Source organism: Anastrepha obliqua, chromosome 5 (genome assembly GCF_027943255.1).
Source record: "Anastrepha obliqua isolate idAnaObli1 chromosome 5, idAnaObli1_1.0, whole genome shotgun sequence".
Taxonomy (NCBI): Eukaryota; Metazoa; Arthropoda; class Insecta; order Diptera; family Tephritidae; genus Anastrepha; species Anastrepha obliqua.
Window position 1 is genome coordinate 128,337,394 of NC_072896.1, and position 14,935 is coordinate 128,352,328.

Below are 14,935 nucleotides of genomic sequence, written 5' to 3' on the forward strand. Positions count from 1 at the left end.
TAAATAGTGTTTTTTTCATAAATATTTTCCTTGATAATTTCGATATTGACGGCAATTTTCTATTGAAATTGACAAAGAAAGCAACATCTGGTTCCATTTCTAGTCGATACCGTATAAGTAATTTGGTTATAGAACTGCTCAGTTTTTCACTGAAATACTCATAAAACAAAAATATAAATAATTATGCATATATACATATAATATCTTTTAATGCACATAACTATTTTGCAAAAATTTCGTCTTGCACTGCAATCGTGCAAACAAAATTGGTATTAGGCCAGAAATCTCATATTTATCAAATTTGGAATCAACTAGACGGACTTCATTAGGATTTCATGTAAATCCAATCCCTCGGCAGGCAATGGCAAACCTCCGAGTGTATTTCTTCCATTAAAAAGCTTCTCATAAAAAATATCTGCCGTCGGGAGTCGGCTTGAAACTGTAGGACCCTCCATTTGTGGAACATCAAGACGCACACCGCAAATAGGAGGAGGAGCTCGGTCAAACACCCAAAACGGGTGTACGCGCCAATTATATATATAATGTAAATCCAATTATTTTTTTATTGGTAATGGTTGGTGGTCCAAATAAATTTCTCGTTGTTGGCTTGTAATCAAAGCAACCAAGGTTCTTCTTCTGGGCATTACAAATTTATCCTAACGATACTACTAAAAATGTGGACGTATGAAGTTTAAAAGTCATTATATGCCTTTATTATATTATTTATATACCTTTATCACAAAGTTTGCTGTGAGGCGCAAAGTAGAAAACAGTTTGAAAACAACTGCGTGCTTGCTTGGGCATGCGCGCCTTTTAGTATCTTTTGCCTTTTTGCGAGCTCACAATCGCTTATTTGCAATATTTTGTTTTAATAAAATATGAGTAGCAGACACCACGCCCATGAACATTATGATCATCACTTGAGGAATAGAAGTCGCGATGTTCCATTTAAAATAAAATGTTCAATTTATTGTAGATTTTTTATGCTATATACACAAATGAAATATACTAATACGATATAGCGGAATAGAATGCAATTACATTCAAAAAACTTATATTTATTGTTTAAATAATAGCATAAAAATAGAAAGATTTTCACAGAAAATCTAAAAACGTATACTTCCGTTATTACTTCTACAAATTGTTTAAGGCTTAGCATTAAATCCGAAATTATTTATTAGACGCTATTAGTTAAATAGAGTTGGGTTTAAATTTTTCTAAATAAGTACGGCTCAGCGCTTATCAATTGAGCATTCGAAATGTATTTGGAGCAAAAGTTCTCGCCAATATTATAATGAACCCAAAATGTTGACTTAAATTCGGTTTCGAAAAACTTTTTCATACGTTATTTTGTAAGGATGCAAAATGCAACCATCTCATTCATTCAAGCTATCGTTAATTTGGTTTGTATTACAAATTACTTCAAAATTCTGTATATAATTAATTTATGTCAAATTCTTTCCCTTTTCTATAAAATTATTTTCTTAAATTTTTTAATTTTTAACTATTTATTTTTAGATAATTCCGAAGTCTCTGTTTTGCTATTCTAAATCTATTTCCCTTATAAATTCACAAATATTTCGCCCTGAATTACAATACATTTGTCAAAGGCTACAATCACTCCGTCGCACTTAATTATCCTAATTTAACTTTACAAAATAAGCAACTCCCTTCTTTTTTATGTATGCAAGTCTTAACAGAAAAGCCACAATTACAAATATGGCAAACTTAAATACAAAATCTTTTGATGATAGACCTTTTTTTGCTGATTACCAGGAAGTAGTTTCTATAATGCGGGAATTGAATCAAAATCTCCTTAATTCATAGTTAGCATTACTGAAGTGCAATTACAGAGCTAGAATTGTCTAGAGAATCACTACTGAACTATCTATAGAGGCTTAAGAGTAATGAAAATAGTTATAAAGAATTTTTTTTAATTTAAGATAACATATTATGTAAATTATCTACGACGTAGATGTGGATGCAAGTATTGATGCATGTAAGAAGATTGAGTTGAGTTGGTTCAGTTTAAATTTAATATTGGTTTTCAATGGATTCAATTGAGGAACTTTCAGGCCACTGCTGCACTCGCTTATTCGCGTCTAATTGTCGAAATGAAAAGCAATCACGTGTGAGCACTTGCCGAAAGTTGTTCCAAACGCAGACATAGTTCCTGTGCCAATCGCAAATGTGTAGCGGCATTGGCGCACGTTGATGGAGCAGCAGAGGAAGTAGCGGTGGCAGCAGCTTCGAGAGGATTTAAATGTGTCATCACCTCCTGGTAGCTGGGACACACACCATGCCAGCGAGCTTTGCCACACGCATGCGACTATAAGAAAGAGGAGAGGAAATGGTATAAGTAAATGTCTTATGGTCAGGCGACTTAAGAAAGAGATTGATTGCGAAGATCTTAACAAGCCACTGAAGCTGTGCGCATGCTGCACTTTCAGTTTCTTTTTTGTAGTAAATTTAAATTCATGTTATACCTACCATGGTGAAATCACGCTTCCATTGGACGTCACACTGGCCATCACATAGCGGGCAGGGACGCTCTAAGCTATAGCCCCCACATTCACTACAGTCAAGGGAAACATGGTCATCCGTCCAGGACACACCACATGTAAAACAGGACCCCATTTGCTGACGCAACTCCTCAATAGTGAGTACGTTGTCTACGGAAATTTCTAAAGGACTACCGACTAAATCCGATAACGACGAAGACATGCTGATACTGCTGCGACTGTAAGCAAAATAAGTAAATAGATTAATTATCATTATTTGAGTTGGAAATTTGTATGCATTCATGTATGTATTGTCGATGTTCAAATAAGCTGAGGACTTTAGCTCCGTGTCATATGCAAATATGGATGATCATTGGCGCCGCGTGTTGGGCGCGACGGTTATGCCGACTACTGATTTCAGCTGGGTTCCACAAGTGCAGATGAAGAGAATTCTAAGCATGTAAGGGACACGACCGTGAAAACCAAAAGCAAGACGATGCCGGCGTGGCAAAAGGCAGTTGCTTGTGCGAAGATCTACCTTGACGTGATGTGATTACTTTATTATGGTTACTTATTTGTAGTAAATAGTAAAATATGACGATGCTTTCCATTTCAATTCAACCGGGCTACTCGGGTCATGTTCTTCGATTTCGATGTAACTTAAATATGTTGCTCTTTGGTCAAAATAATGAGACACGTATTTTTTTGTTCGCCCGAAAAAAATTTTTTTCAAGAGTTATCGGCAATTTTGTTTTTTGCCTCAAACTCGATTTTTTTTAATTATATAAGAAAAAAATTTTTTGAAATGCCCATAACTTAGTCAAAAATGAACCGATTTTAATAATTCTGGGTTCAAAATGATCGTAATTACTTACACAAGCGACTTCATGTAGAAACAATTGCAAAAAAGTAGTTGAAAATTTTTTATTTAGTAAAAAAGAAAAAAAATTTAAATTTTTTCAAAATTCAATATTTCAAAAACAGCATTTTTTTTTTTTTATAACTTCTTCCAAATCAAAAAAACATCTCAAACTTTAATTGAGCTGCATGCCTAGTAGCTAAAATGCGTTGTTTTTGAGTAATGAATTTTTAAGTAAACACCCTGTTTCGCACTTTTTGTTTTTTGCAAAATAAAAAATTTTCAACTACTTTTTTGCAACTATTTCTACATGAAGTCGCTTGTGTAAGTAATAACGATCATTTTGAACCCAAAATTATTAAAATCGGTTCATTTTTGACTAAGTTATGAGTATTTCAAAAAATTTTTTTCTTATATAATTAAAAAAAATCGATTTTGAGCCGAAAAACAAAATTGCCGATAACTCTTGAAAAAAAATTTTTTCGGGCGAACAAAAAAGTACGTGTCTCATTATTTTGACCAGAGAGCAACATATTTGAGTTACATCGAAATCGAAGAACATGTCCCGAATAGCCCTTTTGAATTGAAATGGAAATAATCTATATAAGAAAATTTTTTTTAATTGCTCATAACTTAGTCAAAAATGAACCGATTTTAATAGTTTTGGGTTCAAAATGATCGTAATTACTTACACAAGCGACTTCATGTAGAAATAGTTGCAAAAAAGTAGTTGAAAATTTTTTATTTTGCAAAAAACAAAAAGTGCGAAACAGGGTGTTTACTTAAAAATTCATTACTCAAAAACAACGCATTTTAGCTACTAGGCATGCAGCTCAATTAAAGTTTGAGATGTTTTTTTGATTTGGAAAAAGTTATAAAAAAAAAAAATGCTGTTTTTGAAATATTGAATTTTGAAAAAATTTAAATTTTTTTTCTTTTTTACTAAATAAAAAATTTTCAACTACTTTTTTGCAATTGTTTCTACATGAAGTCGCTTGTGTAAGTAATTACGATCATTTTGAACCCAGAATTATTAAAATCGGTTCATTTTTGACTAAGTTATGGGCATTTCAAAAAATTTTTTTCTTATATAATTAAAAAAAATCGAGTTTGAGGCAAAAAACAAAATTGCCGATAACTCTTGAAAAAAATTTTTTTCGGGCGAACAAAAAAATACGTGTCTCATTATTTTGACCAGAGAGCAACATATTTAAGTTACATCGAAATCGAAGAACATGACCCGAGTAGCCCGGTTGAATTGAAATGGAAAGCATCTGACGGCATTTTTCCAATGTAATGCAAGCGATAAGAATAAGAGGAAGAATTTCTATAGAATTCTCAGCATTGTTTAAGTTAGTTCATATTTGTACTTGCACGCATACAAACATACATACATGCATGCACATGCACGTATATATAAAAGTTGATTTATTGAACTTACCCTAGGGGGCTGCAGATATCCGTGAATTGTGGACCATGTACACTGGCTAAAGACATTGTTGTTGGAACTGAAAATAAGTAGAAAAATATATAAACATTAAATATCGATAAACGAATCAATTACATATTACATATATAATTAAGCGCTTATAAATCATGAGGTATTATGGACGAATCTCTTCAAAAAAATATTCACGCTATTCAATACGAAGCTGTCTATGATGCACAAAAAGTAGTCTATACAAAACTTTTGAAGGTTTTTACAAAACAGTTCGCAACCTCTTCCTGCATCCCCCTACCGATGGAGTTAAATGTCCATGAACTGAAAAATCAGCTGCTGTCAATCGCACTGCGAGCAAGCACACTTATGCAAATATGATACTTACATACATACATATGTACATGAGTTTGCATTCCCATTTTATTTGTGTACCTGGCGTGGTGCTATTTTCAGAAAATGTCTATTTTTGATTTCAGAGCAGTGTATTTGAGTGGGTGCGACTGTTTTGTAGTTATTTTTGTGCTTTTCACATGACTAGAATACTGTACTTACAGCACAAAAGCACATCATACAAACATACATACACACATGTAAACGCCTATGTAAAAATGGAACCATGCAAGTAGGTGCTTTTGCATGTCGTCTAGGATAAATGCGGGTGTAAAAATTGCCGCACATCTGTATAAAAGTAAGTACATCTGTGTGTGTGAATATGAATAATGCATCGAAATAGATATACAAATCAATTTACTCGGCGCACAGTCGTTTATAGTGAGTCACACATATAAGTATGTACGTAGATACCCATGAATGTATAAGCAAAACTTTTTAGTGAATGAGATGTAGTGGAAACTTGAGAAACAAAGACACTATTCTAAGTTTTTGGTAAGTACATAAGCGTCTATGTATGTATGTATCTGTATTTGTGAATAATTAACAAGAGGTATGAAATATTGGGAATAACCGCACAAATTATCTGGAAGTTATAAAATAATTCATATTACTTGAATGTATCATTCCGGTTAAAAACATTGCAAAAATGCAAAGTATGTTGGTTCGAAGAAATTCAAAAAATAATAATTAATCGAGCAACAGGTTTAGAAACAAATTAGAAATCTAAGCAATGTTAATGCTCACACACAAAGGCCGTCGAACAATTTGCAGTCATGTAAAAATAAATACGAAGGTTCAAAGAATATTGTCCGAGTACGATTCATTGAACTCAATTCGTTGACCTTTATTTTCAAAATTATTTGCAGTACCTCCTACCTACCTACTTATTTTTGTGCATTTTGATGTTTTAAATACATATTTATCATACATGGCCAACTAGTTACTATTGCATACAAGTGAAACAGAATATGATACAGCGAACGCTCCGAAATGCATGAAATAAATCAGAATAACTTTAAAATGTGAAAAATAAAAAGAAATTCTTTAGCGTTCATGGCTTTGTAAACCGTTTCCCGTTTCTCTTTTGATATAGACATTTAATAATGGGCATATGTGTGAATAAGTCTCAAAATACAACTATGTATGTATGCATGCATGTGGACATTGATCTTTGGATAACATAGTCCATATTAGTGAGACGAAAAACGAGGCGTAGACTTTTAATTGCCGTGCACCAGGTTCACAGTCATGGGTATGTACACATGTTAATTATTTTCGAGAGCCGGGTAAACGTCCAAAAACTGGTCAAATGCGCTTAACGATTTCGTAAAACTAGATTTTGGTTTTTACTTAAAAAGTATTTATCATTTTATTTGCACTCTTTGCTACGACTACATCAGTGTAAACCTACATTTGTATGTAATGTGACATTGCTGAACACAAATGTGCATATGGAGCTAAGTGTGGACCTAAAGTTTATTAGTTCCCCGCTAATTAATGTCAGCTTTAATACAAATATGAAGCACACGATCTCTTGAATGTATCAATTTGCACTACTATGCTGATGGAGATACGCAAAATTTGCTCAGCTGTAAGTTGACACTTGTTGTTTCTTTTCCTCCACCTGTTTTTTATTTAATGTTTGCAAAGCCCGTTGACGTCAATGCCGCATTGCAGAAAAGTGTCTCTGATCGTCAACTTTAAGTCACACACGACAAAGAATAAAGCACTCATAGGAACATGTTCCATTACTGCAACAATTGATGCTCAGTGTTGGAAGATATTTTACAATAAGAGACTGCAGATATTCTCTCTCATATACTTAGAAAGCTAATAGAACTGAGCTTTATACTGTTATAGTATTTTTATTTAGCATAACTGTGATCAATGCCACGAACTGCGGAGAATGCTTTATTAGAAAAAATCTACATTGTCTTTATTCGCCGGAGCTTCTTTGGGGAATCGTATGCTAGAGCCGACGATATTTACAACTATAAAAAATAGTAAGATTCAACAGTACTAAGCAAAACAATAGGAAAGAGCAGACCAAGCAGAATTATTGGTCACGCTGTTGGACACATGCAATGTGCAATGCAATATCGCATTAATTGCCCCAATAGCAGCTTCTGCAACAACGGATGGCATGCAGCTACTGAACAAACGTACACACGCTCGTGTAATCAAAGATTCCATCATACAAATACACATAGAAAATTAATTGAATTAAAAGTGAAAACAGGAATGCAGAGTACAATCAAAGCCAAAGGAAGCAGTGCAAGCATTCTTTTATGAAATTAACTAACTACAGGGTCTTTAAAATTTGAGTATCTTTATTTACAGTTTTTGTCTTAACTTTCTACAGTTGTTAAACGGAATTCTACAATTTGTTAAAAGGAGTTCGAATTAGCTCTATAACGAATGAAAAAATAAAAATCCGCTACGAATATTCGGCGGACCTGTCAAGGCAAATAAAAAAGCAACAGATTCGAATGGAATTTCATGGGGAAATTTTAGTCAAATGGGTTGGCAAAAGTTCACAGAAGTCCCGGTCGTTACATTTAACATATCGCTGCTATAAGACAAGCATTGTAGCACAACAAAATGCAACTGGAATGGGTTTACTGTCAATAGATTGTGATATTGAGATATGTGAACAATCTTTCTTGGCAAGACATGACACATGCCACATGGAGAGTTAGACGAAATGTAAGGCCAGGTTCGATTTGAGTTGTGCGTCTAACGCTGAGCAATTAACAATAAAATATATAAAAAGTGCTTATTTGTTTCTTTTTTAAAGCATGCAACTAGTAGCAGAAGGGGCTTTTGGTAAATATATTTTGGTTCAAATACTTAAAAGGCGTCCAACAGAAAAACGTTTGTAATATGAAATTGCAAAGCTGTCAATTCTGTCGGCCAGACAATCATTTTAGAAATATTTATGTCCTTTACTTTTAATGTTTCTTCATATAGTATACATGTATAATATGTCTGCAGTAAGTCTATTAATGCAACTAGTAAAGTAAGGTTACTATGGCATTGGCTACCCACGGACCATTTATTTATACTTTGACGCTCACATTACAATAATTTAAAATTCACAACCAACGAATTTTGTACTCAGCAAAACTTACATATTATATTTCGACCGAAATGAAATCCAAATAAAAATATGCACTTTATGGAGAGGCTTCGACCTCTTGACAAAACCGTAGCACAAAGTTTCAATCTGTTTGCGTTTTGACTTTTGCTGACACAGTTTCATACACACTGTTCTCGGCTATTGTATCGACAATTTTATCAGCGACACAGTTCACAATTTGGATTCACGATTAATGTTTTTTTAACGTTGATGTTTCAACTATATTGAGCACCTGACTTTATTTAGACTGCAGCTGAACAATTTTACAACTTTTCCAGCTCAATTGGTTTTACTTATTTAAGCTATATTTTTTAAATTCATATCAATTTGGTTGCTTCCGTTATTTGTCCGCATTCAACTCTTTTGCTAATTACAAATTTACGTTATTTGCTTCAGCTACGAAGTGAAAGGCACGACTCAACTCAAACGACTGAAATCATACGCTGTGTGTGTCCGACTTTTATGAGATTTCGCACACAATGCAGCCACTGCTACAGCTGCTTGTTGCCTGGCGTTTACAGTAAACTGAGTCGACGACATCCAGTGTATCGGGTACGCTTTGGGTCCCAGCAAATGACTAAATGATATATACATATGTACATACATACGTACTTGCATACATAACCATATGTGTGTGACGTGTGCGTGCATACAAGTTTTCAAATTCGTGTAAGTATTTATTTCGTACATATGTATGTATGTATGCAACTGTGCCATTTTCAATGGGAACACTGAACCAAGGAAACGGAAAGAGCACGCAGAGGCGGAGAGGCGAGAAGCTTTGGGATAGAGGAAGCACCGACAACCAACGTGTCGTATAAGTGGTCTGCCAGCTCACCGCCCTCCCCACTACAAATTTTTTTATGAGCCGTTAATATGCGAATTCGTAAAACTGATCGGGGAGAGAGAGAGAGAGAGAATGAGCGAGAAATTACAAAACGATAGTGATAAATGCAACTGTAGCAACAAAATTTGGTGTTAGTATGGTTGATTTGCAATCATGAGTGTGGGGCACGCGTGTCTGACATGATGGCGCCAACAACAAATTCATTTTTACTTTTGAAAATTTTTTTTATTGTCTGGTGATTTTTGCGTTGGGTTTTTATTTTCTTCGCTGAGTAGTGAAATCCGTCTAAGTTGATAATTTGTTTAGCTTTTATTACGAAAATGAGACGTAGAAACAAAACGTATAAACAAATGCCGACACTACAGACACACATGCACATATGTACGTACATATTTAAGTACATAAGTGTATAGATAAGAGGCTAAAGACAAAGCCAGAAAGCAAAAGGAGAGTGATGAGGCTGATCAAACTACACCAACAACGTATACTACTACAAAACCTCGCCACAAGCTTCTAAAATCACACCGCACCGAACACCGAATACCGTGTCAATACGATTTCTAACACTTACGGCATATGCCCAGTCATTCTTTATCTTATTTGATTTACAATACAATATACGCGTAAGGTTATACAGATATATGTATATAATTTTATTGTGAATGAACTGAGTCAGGCGTGAGTTTAACGCCGCCCTCAATTTGAATTCTCTATGATTTAAATACTTACTAAATTTCGGTGTGTAATTTAGTGCAAAAATAACCAAACCGTCATTATTTCAGTTAATTTATTAAAAGTTTTCAATGGGAATCCAAAGGAAATGGGTTAAATCAGGTGCTTGGTTATGCATAAATTTCCAAGAAATGTTGAAAATAGTCACTTTTCTAGAGCCAATTTTTTCAGCCTATAGACACCTTTTTACTCAACTCAGCAAGTGTTCCTTGGTGCCGCGTGTCGTAAGCTCAAAAGAATTTGCTGTCCTATAACTCCAAAGGATAAAATTAATCAACTAGATAAATTCATGTATGTGCAGTTCGATAATTATATTTAATTACAGGTATGCCTCATCGAATTAAATTAAGAAAATATAGAGGGGACCACATATATTAATTTCTAAAAAAATTTTCTAAAATAAAATATAAATATGCGCTAGTTTAAAATACTTAACGACGCTCACGACATAGGCGGGGACTTGATTTGTTGTCAAGTAAACGAGCTGATAAGAACGAATCGTTTGCAATCAATTAAATAATGGTGATAACGAATATAAATCAAGAGTAGCAGGAATTCCACGACGTTGGCGTGTGTAATCATACATATGTACATATCAGCGTTTGTACCAGTGGCATCTTAACACAATCGGATGCGCGGGTGAATTTTTTTCTGGTGCTCTCGAATTACTTTCTACAGTACTGGTTATAATGGAAACAAGGTTACGGAAATGCGGCCTAATGGATCGGGAGAATTATGTGCCATGGCATTTGCCATGATTATAAAAACTTGTATTTGGTTACCACTATAACTGCGCACAAAACAATTATACAAAGTAGTCACGACGGCCTCTGTAATCAATTACGCGGCAAAAACTCATAGGCCCCTATTATGAGTTGCATTCGATCTTCGATATTCGTTGGTTGTCGAAGATCGAAAATCGAATGTCAATTTGGTATTATTGGCCTCTGGTGACGATACAGCATGCTTGACTGCGCTTTGTATATGTTAGTGCAGTCGGGTGGCGTCGTGTCACACATACTTGTTGTCGGTAAAAATCAAAAATTTTAGATATTAGCGTCAAGCACCCGACACGCACACATATAAAGTTCTTGTCAAACAATGCTTGACCGTCACCAGAGGCCATATGAGCGGTGCAACGCTGTCGAAATTTTCGTTGCATACCGAATTTAGAGTCGAATGCAATTTTGCTTTCGATTGTGTAGCGTATTGTGGGAAAACTTGTTAAAATGTAAGTTGTTTGCGATTATTTATTATTTTATAGTAACCAAATAATAAATATATACTAATTTTGTTAATATTATGCAGATCGAAAGTCGTGAGTACCAAACAGCAATTATAAAGGCTAGTTGGATTAATGGAAGAGAATCCACAATTCGCAAAAGGGATTTCCACCAAAGTACAAGCAGCAAAAAAATGGGAGGAATTTACAACGTAGCTGAACTGCTTGGGACCACCAGTTAGAACGGCAGCAAAATGGATTAAGGTTAATAATGGTTTTTTTTTTGTGATGTTTATAGAAATACATTTTTATTTTCCCTTGGCAGGTATGGGCTGAAATACGTAGAGGAACTGAAATACATATTTTTTTCGAATGACGAATAATTGAATAAAGAAAATTTATAACAAAAATAAAACAGAAACTGTGGCGTAAAGGTTTCTATTTAATACTTTTTAGATTTTTCTATAATATTCCAAGAATTTCATTTCTTATGTTTTCTGCTTCTCCGTTATTTGGCTCCACTTCAATATCTTCATCATCATCGTTGAGGGTCTCATCGGATAACTCTTCATCCGGAAGTTGAACATTATAAAACAAGCAAATGTTGTGCAAAGCTGCACACACATTAATAATTTGTGTTTCTTTTTTTGGATAATAGTGAAGAGCTCTTGGCTCGGGTGCACTGCTGCAACTGGTTTTCTGTACTGGACAGTAGGTTCATAAACGCCTCTTTAGATAATCCAAAGTTCTTTAAAAAACTGTAAGGAAATTTCTGTAATATTAAGTACGTCAACACATTTTGAAAATACTAAACTTACTCAGTGGAAGCCATTTCAAGGGGGTTGGATGCGCCCCTCAGCTGTTTTCTACATCTAGCTAGTTCCACTAATCTTTCATCGAGCGATGAATCGTCGCACCACAAGTCCGTTGTACTAATTTTCACAAAAAATACTTTTTTTAACTTTTAAAATTGTTGTTAGCAAAGAATTTCAATACAATCGAGTTTTCTTTTATTTTGATTTGCTGTATCAGCTGGGAAAAATTATCTATTGTAAATGCGTCGAGCGATCGAAATTCACAATAGTCCTATTCTTCAACGAATGAGCACCATAATACCAAATGAAAATTCGTTCGATCAGCACTTTCGACTATAGTCGAAGATCGAATGTTGCTCAAATAAGGGCCATATATAGTTGTCAAAAAAGTCTTGCGGTATTTTTATTGAATTTTCAATTGTTCATAAAATTGGTTATAATAATGCGATTTAAGTCAAATATGCGCCGTTTTGTTCGATGACGAGTTCCCAACGAGATGCCAACTTCATAATACCCCTCTTATAGAAGCTCGCTTTCCTATTGTCAAAAAACTCGGAGAGCCAATTTTCACAGGACTCTCTTGTGGACAATTCCGACTACCAAGCTCGTTCGCCATGGACAGAAATAGGTGGTAATCACTTGGTGCGAGATCCGGACTATACGGTGGATGCAAAAGAACCTCCCATCCGAGCTCCCGGATCTTCTGGCGCGTCACCAAAGATGTGTGTGGCCTGGCGTTGTCCTGATGGAAGACAATTCGGCCTCTGTTGATCAAAGATGGCCTCTTCTGCATGAGTGCTGCATTCAAGCGGTCCAGTTGTTGGCAGTACAGGTCCGAATTGAGCGTTTGGCCATAGGGGAGCAGCTCATAGTGGATGATTCCCTGCCAATCCCACCAAACACACAGAAGAACCTTCCTGGCCGTCAATCCAGGCTTGGCCACCGTCTGGGCAGCTTCACCGCTTTTCGACCAGGACCGTTTGCGCTTCACGTTGTCGTAAGTGACCCACTTTTCATCGCCAGTCACCATCTGCTTCAAAAACGGGTCGATTTTGTTGCGATTCAGAAGCGATTCGCATGCATCCATACGGGCAAAAATGTTTTTTTGCGTCAAGTCGTGTGGCACCCATACATCGAGCTTCTTTTTGAATCCAAGCTTCTTCAAATGGTTTATAACGGTTTGATGACTCATGCCCAGCTCTTGGCCGATGCTACGGCTGCTACTACATCTTCGATCACCTCTGCACCAGAACGAAAACGTTGAAACCATCGTTGTGCGGTGGAAATGGAAACTGTATCGGGTCCATAAACTGCACAAATTTTATTGGCAGCATGAGATGCATTTTTGCCTTTATCGTAGTAGTACTGTAAAATATGCCGTATTTTCTCTTTATTTTGCTCCATGTTTGCGACGCTATAACTCACGAACGACTAAAAGCTAACAACAATTAATCAAACACGTGTTAGCTCGTGAAAAGAGCTTTCCAAAAAGCTCTAGCGTGAACCGATGCGACAAATACAACTAGAACTACGCGCTTGCAAAGACAAGCTTTCGGAAATACCGCAAGACTTTTTTAACAACCTTATATTTTGATTTTATGTCGCTGTTGCAGAGCCAGCGCTGGATCCCATACCCAAAATCTCAAAACGCTTATTCATGGGTTCGAGCTTATTTATCTATTGGTTGGAAATATCTATGGTAAGATTTATTTAATTTATTACAAAGATTTGCAGCAGAGTAAATGCCCATTAAGGCTGTTAAGGGTTGGGCTATTATTGACAAGTTTTGCTAGTTTACTTGTTTTTTTTTTTATTTAATTTGACTAATTTTTTACGAAAATATAGTTCATTTTCATTTACAAAACCATTTAAATTCAAGTTCCAAACTTTGTGCAGTTTAAAAAATTTGAGCAAATTTTCATCAAAAAAGAATATTGACAAAAACTTCGAGTATGCCATTAAATTCGCCATTGAATTAATAAAGTGCAAATTTGAAGTTTCTCAAAATTGCGTTAATTTTTGATAATTACTGTTACTAGTGGTATTTTTATTTATTTTTTACAAACACAACAAAAAAAATATCAAAAATCAATAAGAATTTTGAGTCGCTTTAAATTTGCTAAAATTGAATGGACTACAAATAAAACTGCAACTCAGAATTTGTCTAAAGCTTCTGACCAAAATATTGAGATTTTGATGAAAATTTGTTGAATTTGATTTTAATTTTATACAATACAATGTTTGGAACTTTGAGTTATATAGTTTTGTTGTAGTATATTCTTCTTATTATTTTTTATAAAATAAAAATAAAGAAAACAAAATAAATAAATAGCAAAATTTGATGCTCTGTCCAATTACGTTTATGTGTATGTATGTGCATTGTTGCCAAGTTTGTTGATATTTTGCCTCAATGCATAATCACAGTTTTGCGTCTCAGTACCTGACTGGTTTGGATCCAACTTCATTTGAGGTATTTGAGACGTTAAAAATGAACTCGAATTTTCGGCATTGTCTACAGAGGAGGAACTAGCGTACATACATTAAGCAAATTCATAAAACTGTGCCTACATTCTACATACAAGCTCTCTTTCGCCATGCCACACCAAATAAATTACATAGTATGAGACTTTTGTATTTTTCTAACGAGTTTGTTTATTGTATACAAGTAGTTTTTCAAGGAATCATCTCAAAATTGTGTGCAACAAAAGAAGCAGCAATTAGAGTGTCATATGTTAAACATTTCAAATAAATATTAGAATATTCAAATAAATACTATTTGTACATAAGTACATACCTCCATTTATATGTATATGTATTTGTATATTCAAAATATTTGCACCCAATCAGCGCCTATTTGAAATTGTTAGGGAGAGAATTAGAGATTGTCTTTTAAAAGATGTTACTAAATGAACTGGGGATAATGTAAGATCCGACTCCGTCTATACGCCATATACTCAGCTGTATTGGTAAATGCTGACCTGTACAT

At 34.8% G+C, this 14,935-nt stretch overlaps 1 protein-coding gene across 2 annotated transcripts in view; it reads right to left on the reverse strand.

The window, feature by feature from the left end:
• Positions 1-1,779: 1,779 nt before the first annotated feature.
• The window catches only part of LOC129249105 (protein pinocchio), a 60,827-nt gene continuing 47,671 nt past the window's right edge, over positions 1,780-14,935 (reverse strand). The window contains exons 1-4 of one of the 2 annotated variants that reach the window (XM_054888739.1): positions 8,326-8,786; positions 4,802-4,868; positions 2,491-2,740; positions 1,780-2,329 (exon numbers count right to left, since the gene is read on the reverse strand). In XM_054888739.1, coding sequence (XP_054744714.1) covers positions 2,126-2,329; positions 2,491-2,740; positions 4,802-4,857 — 510 coding nt within the window. In that variant the 5' untranslated portion in view covers positions 4,858-4,868; positions 8,326-8,786 and the 3' untranslated portion in view covers positions 1,780-2,125. Of the gene's footprint in view, positions 2,330-2,490; positions 2,741-4,801; positions 4,869-8,325; positions 8,787-14,935 lie in introns of those variants that run through there. The other variant, XM_054888738.1, reaches the window with a different exon arrangement.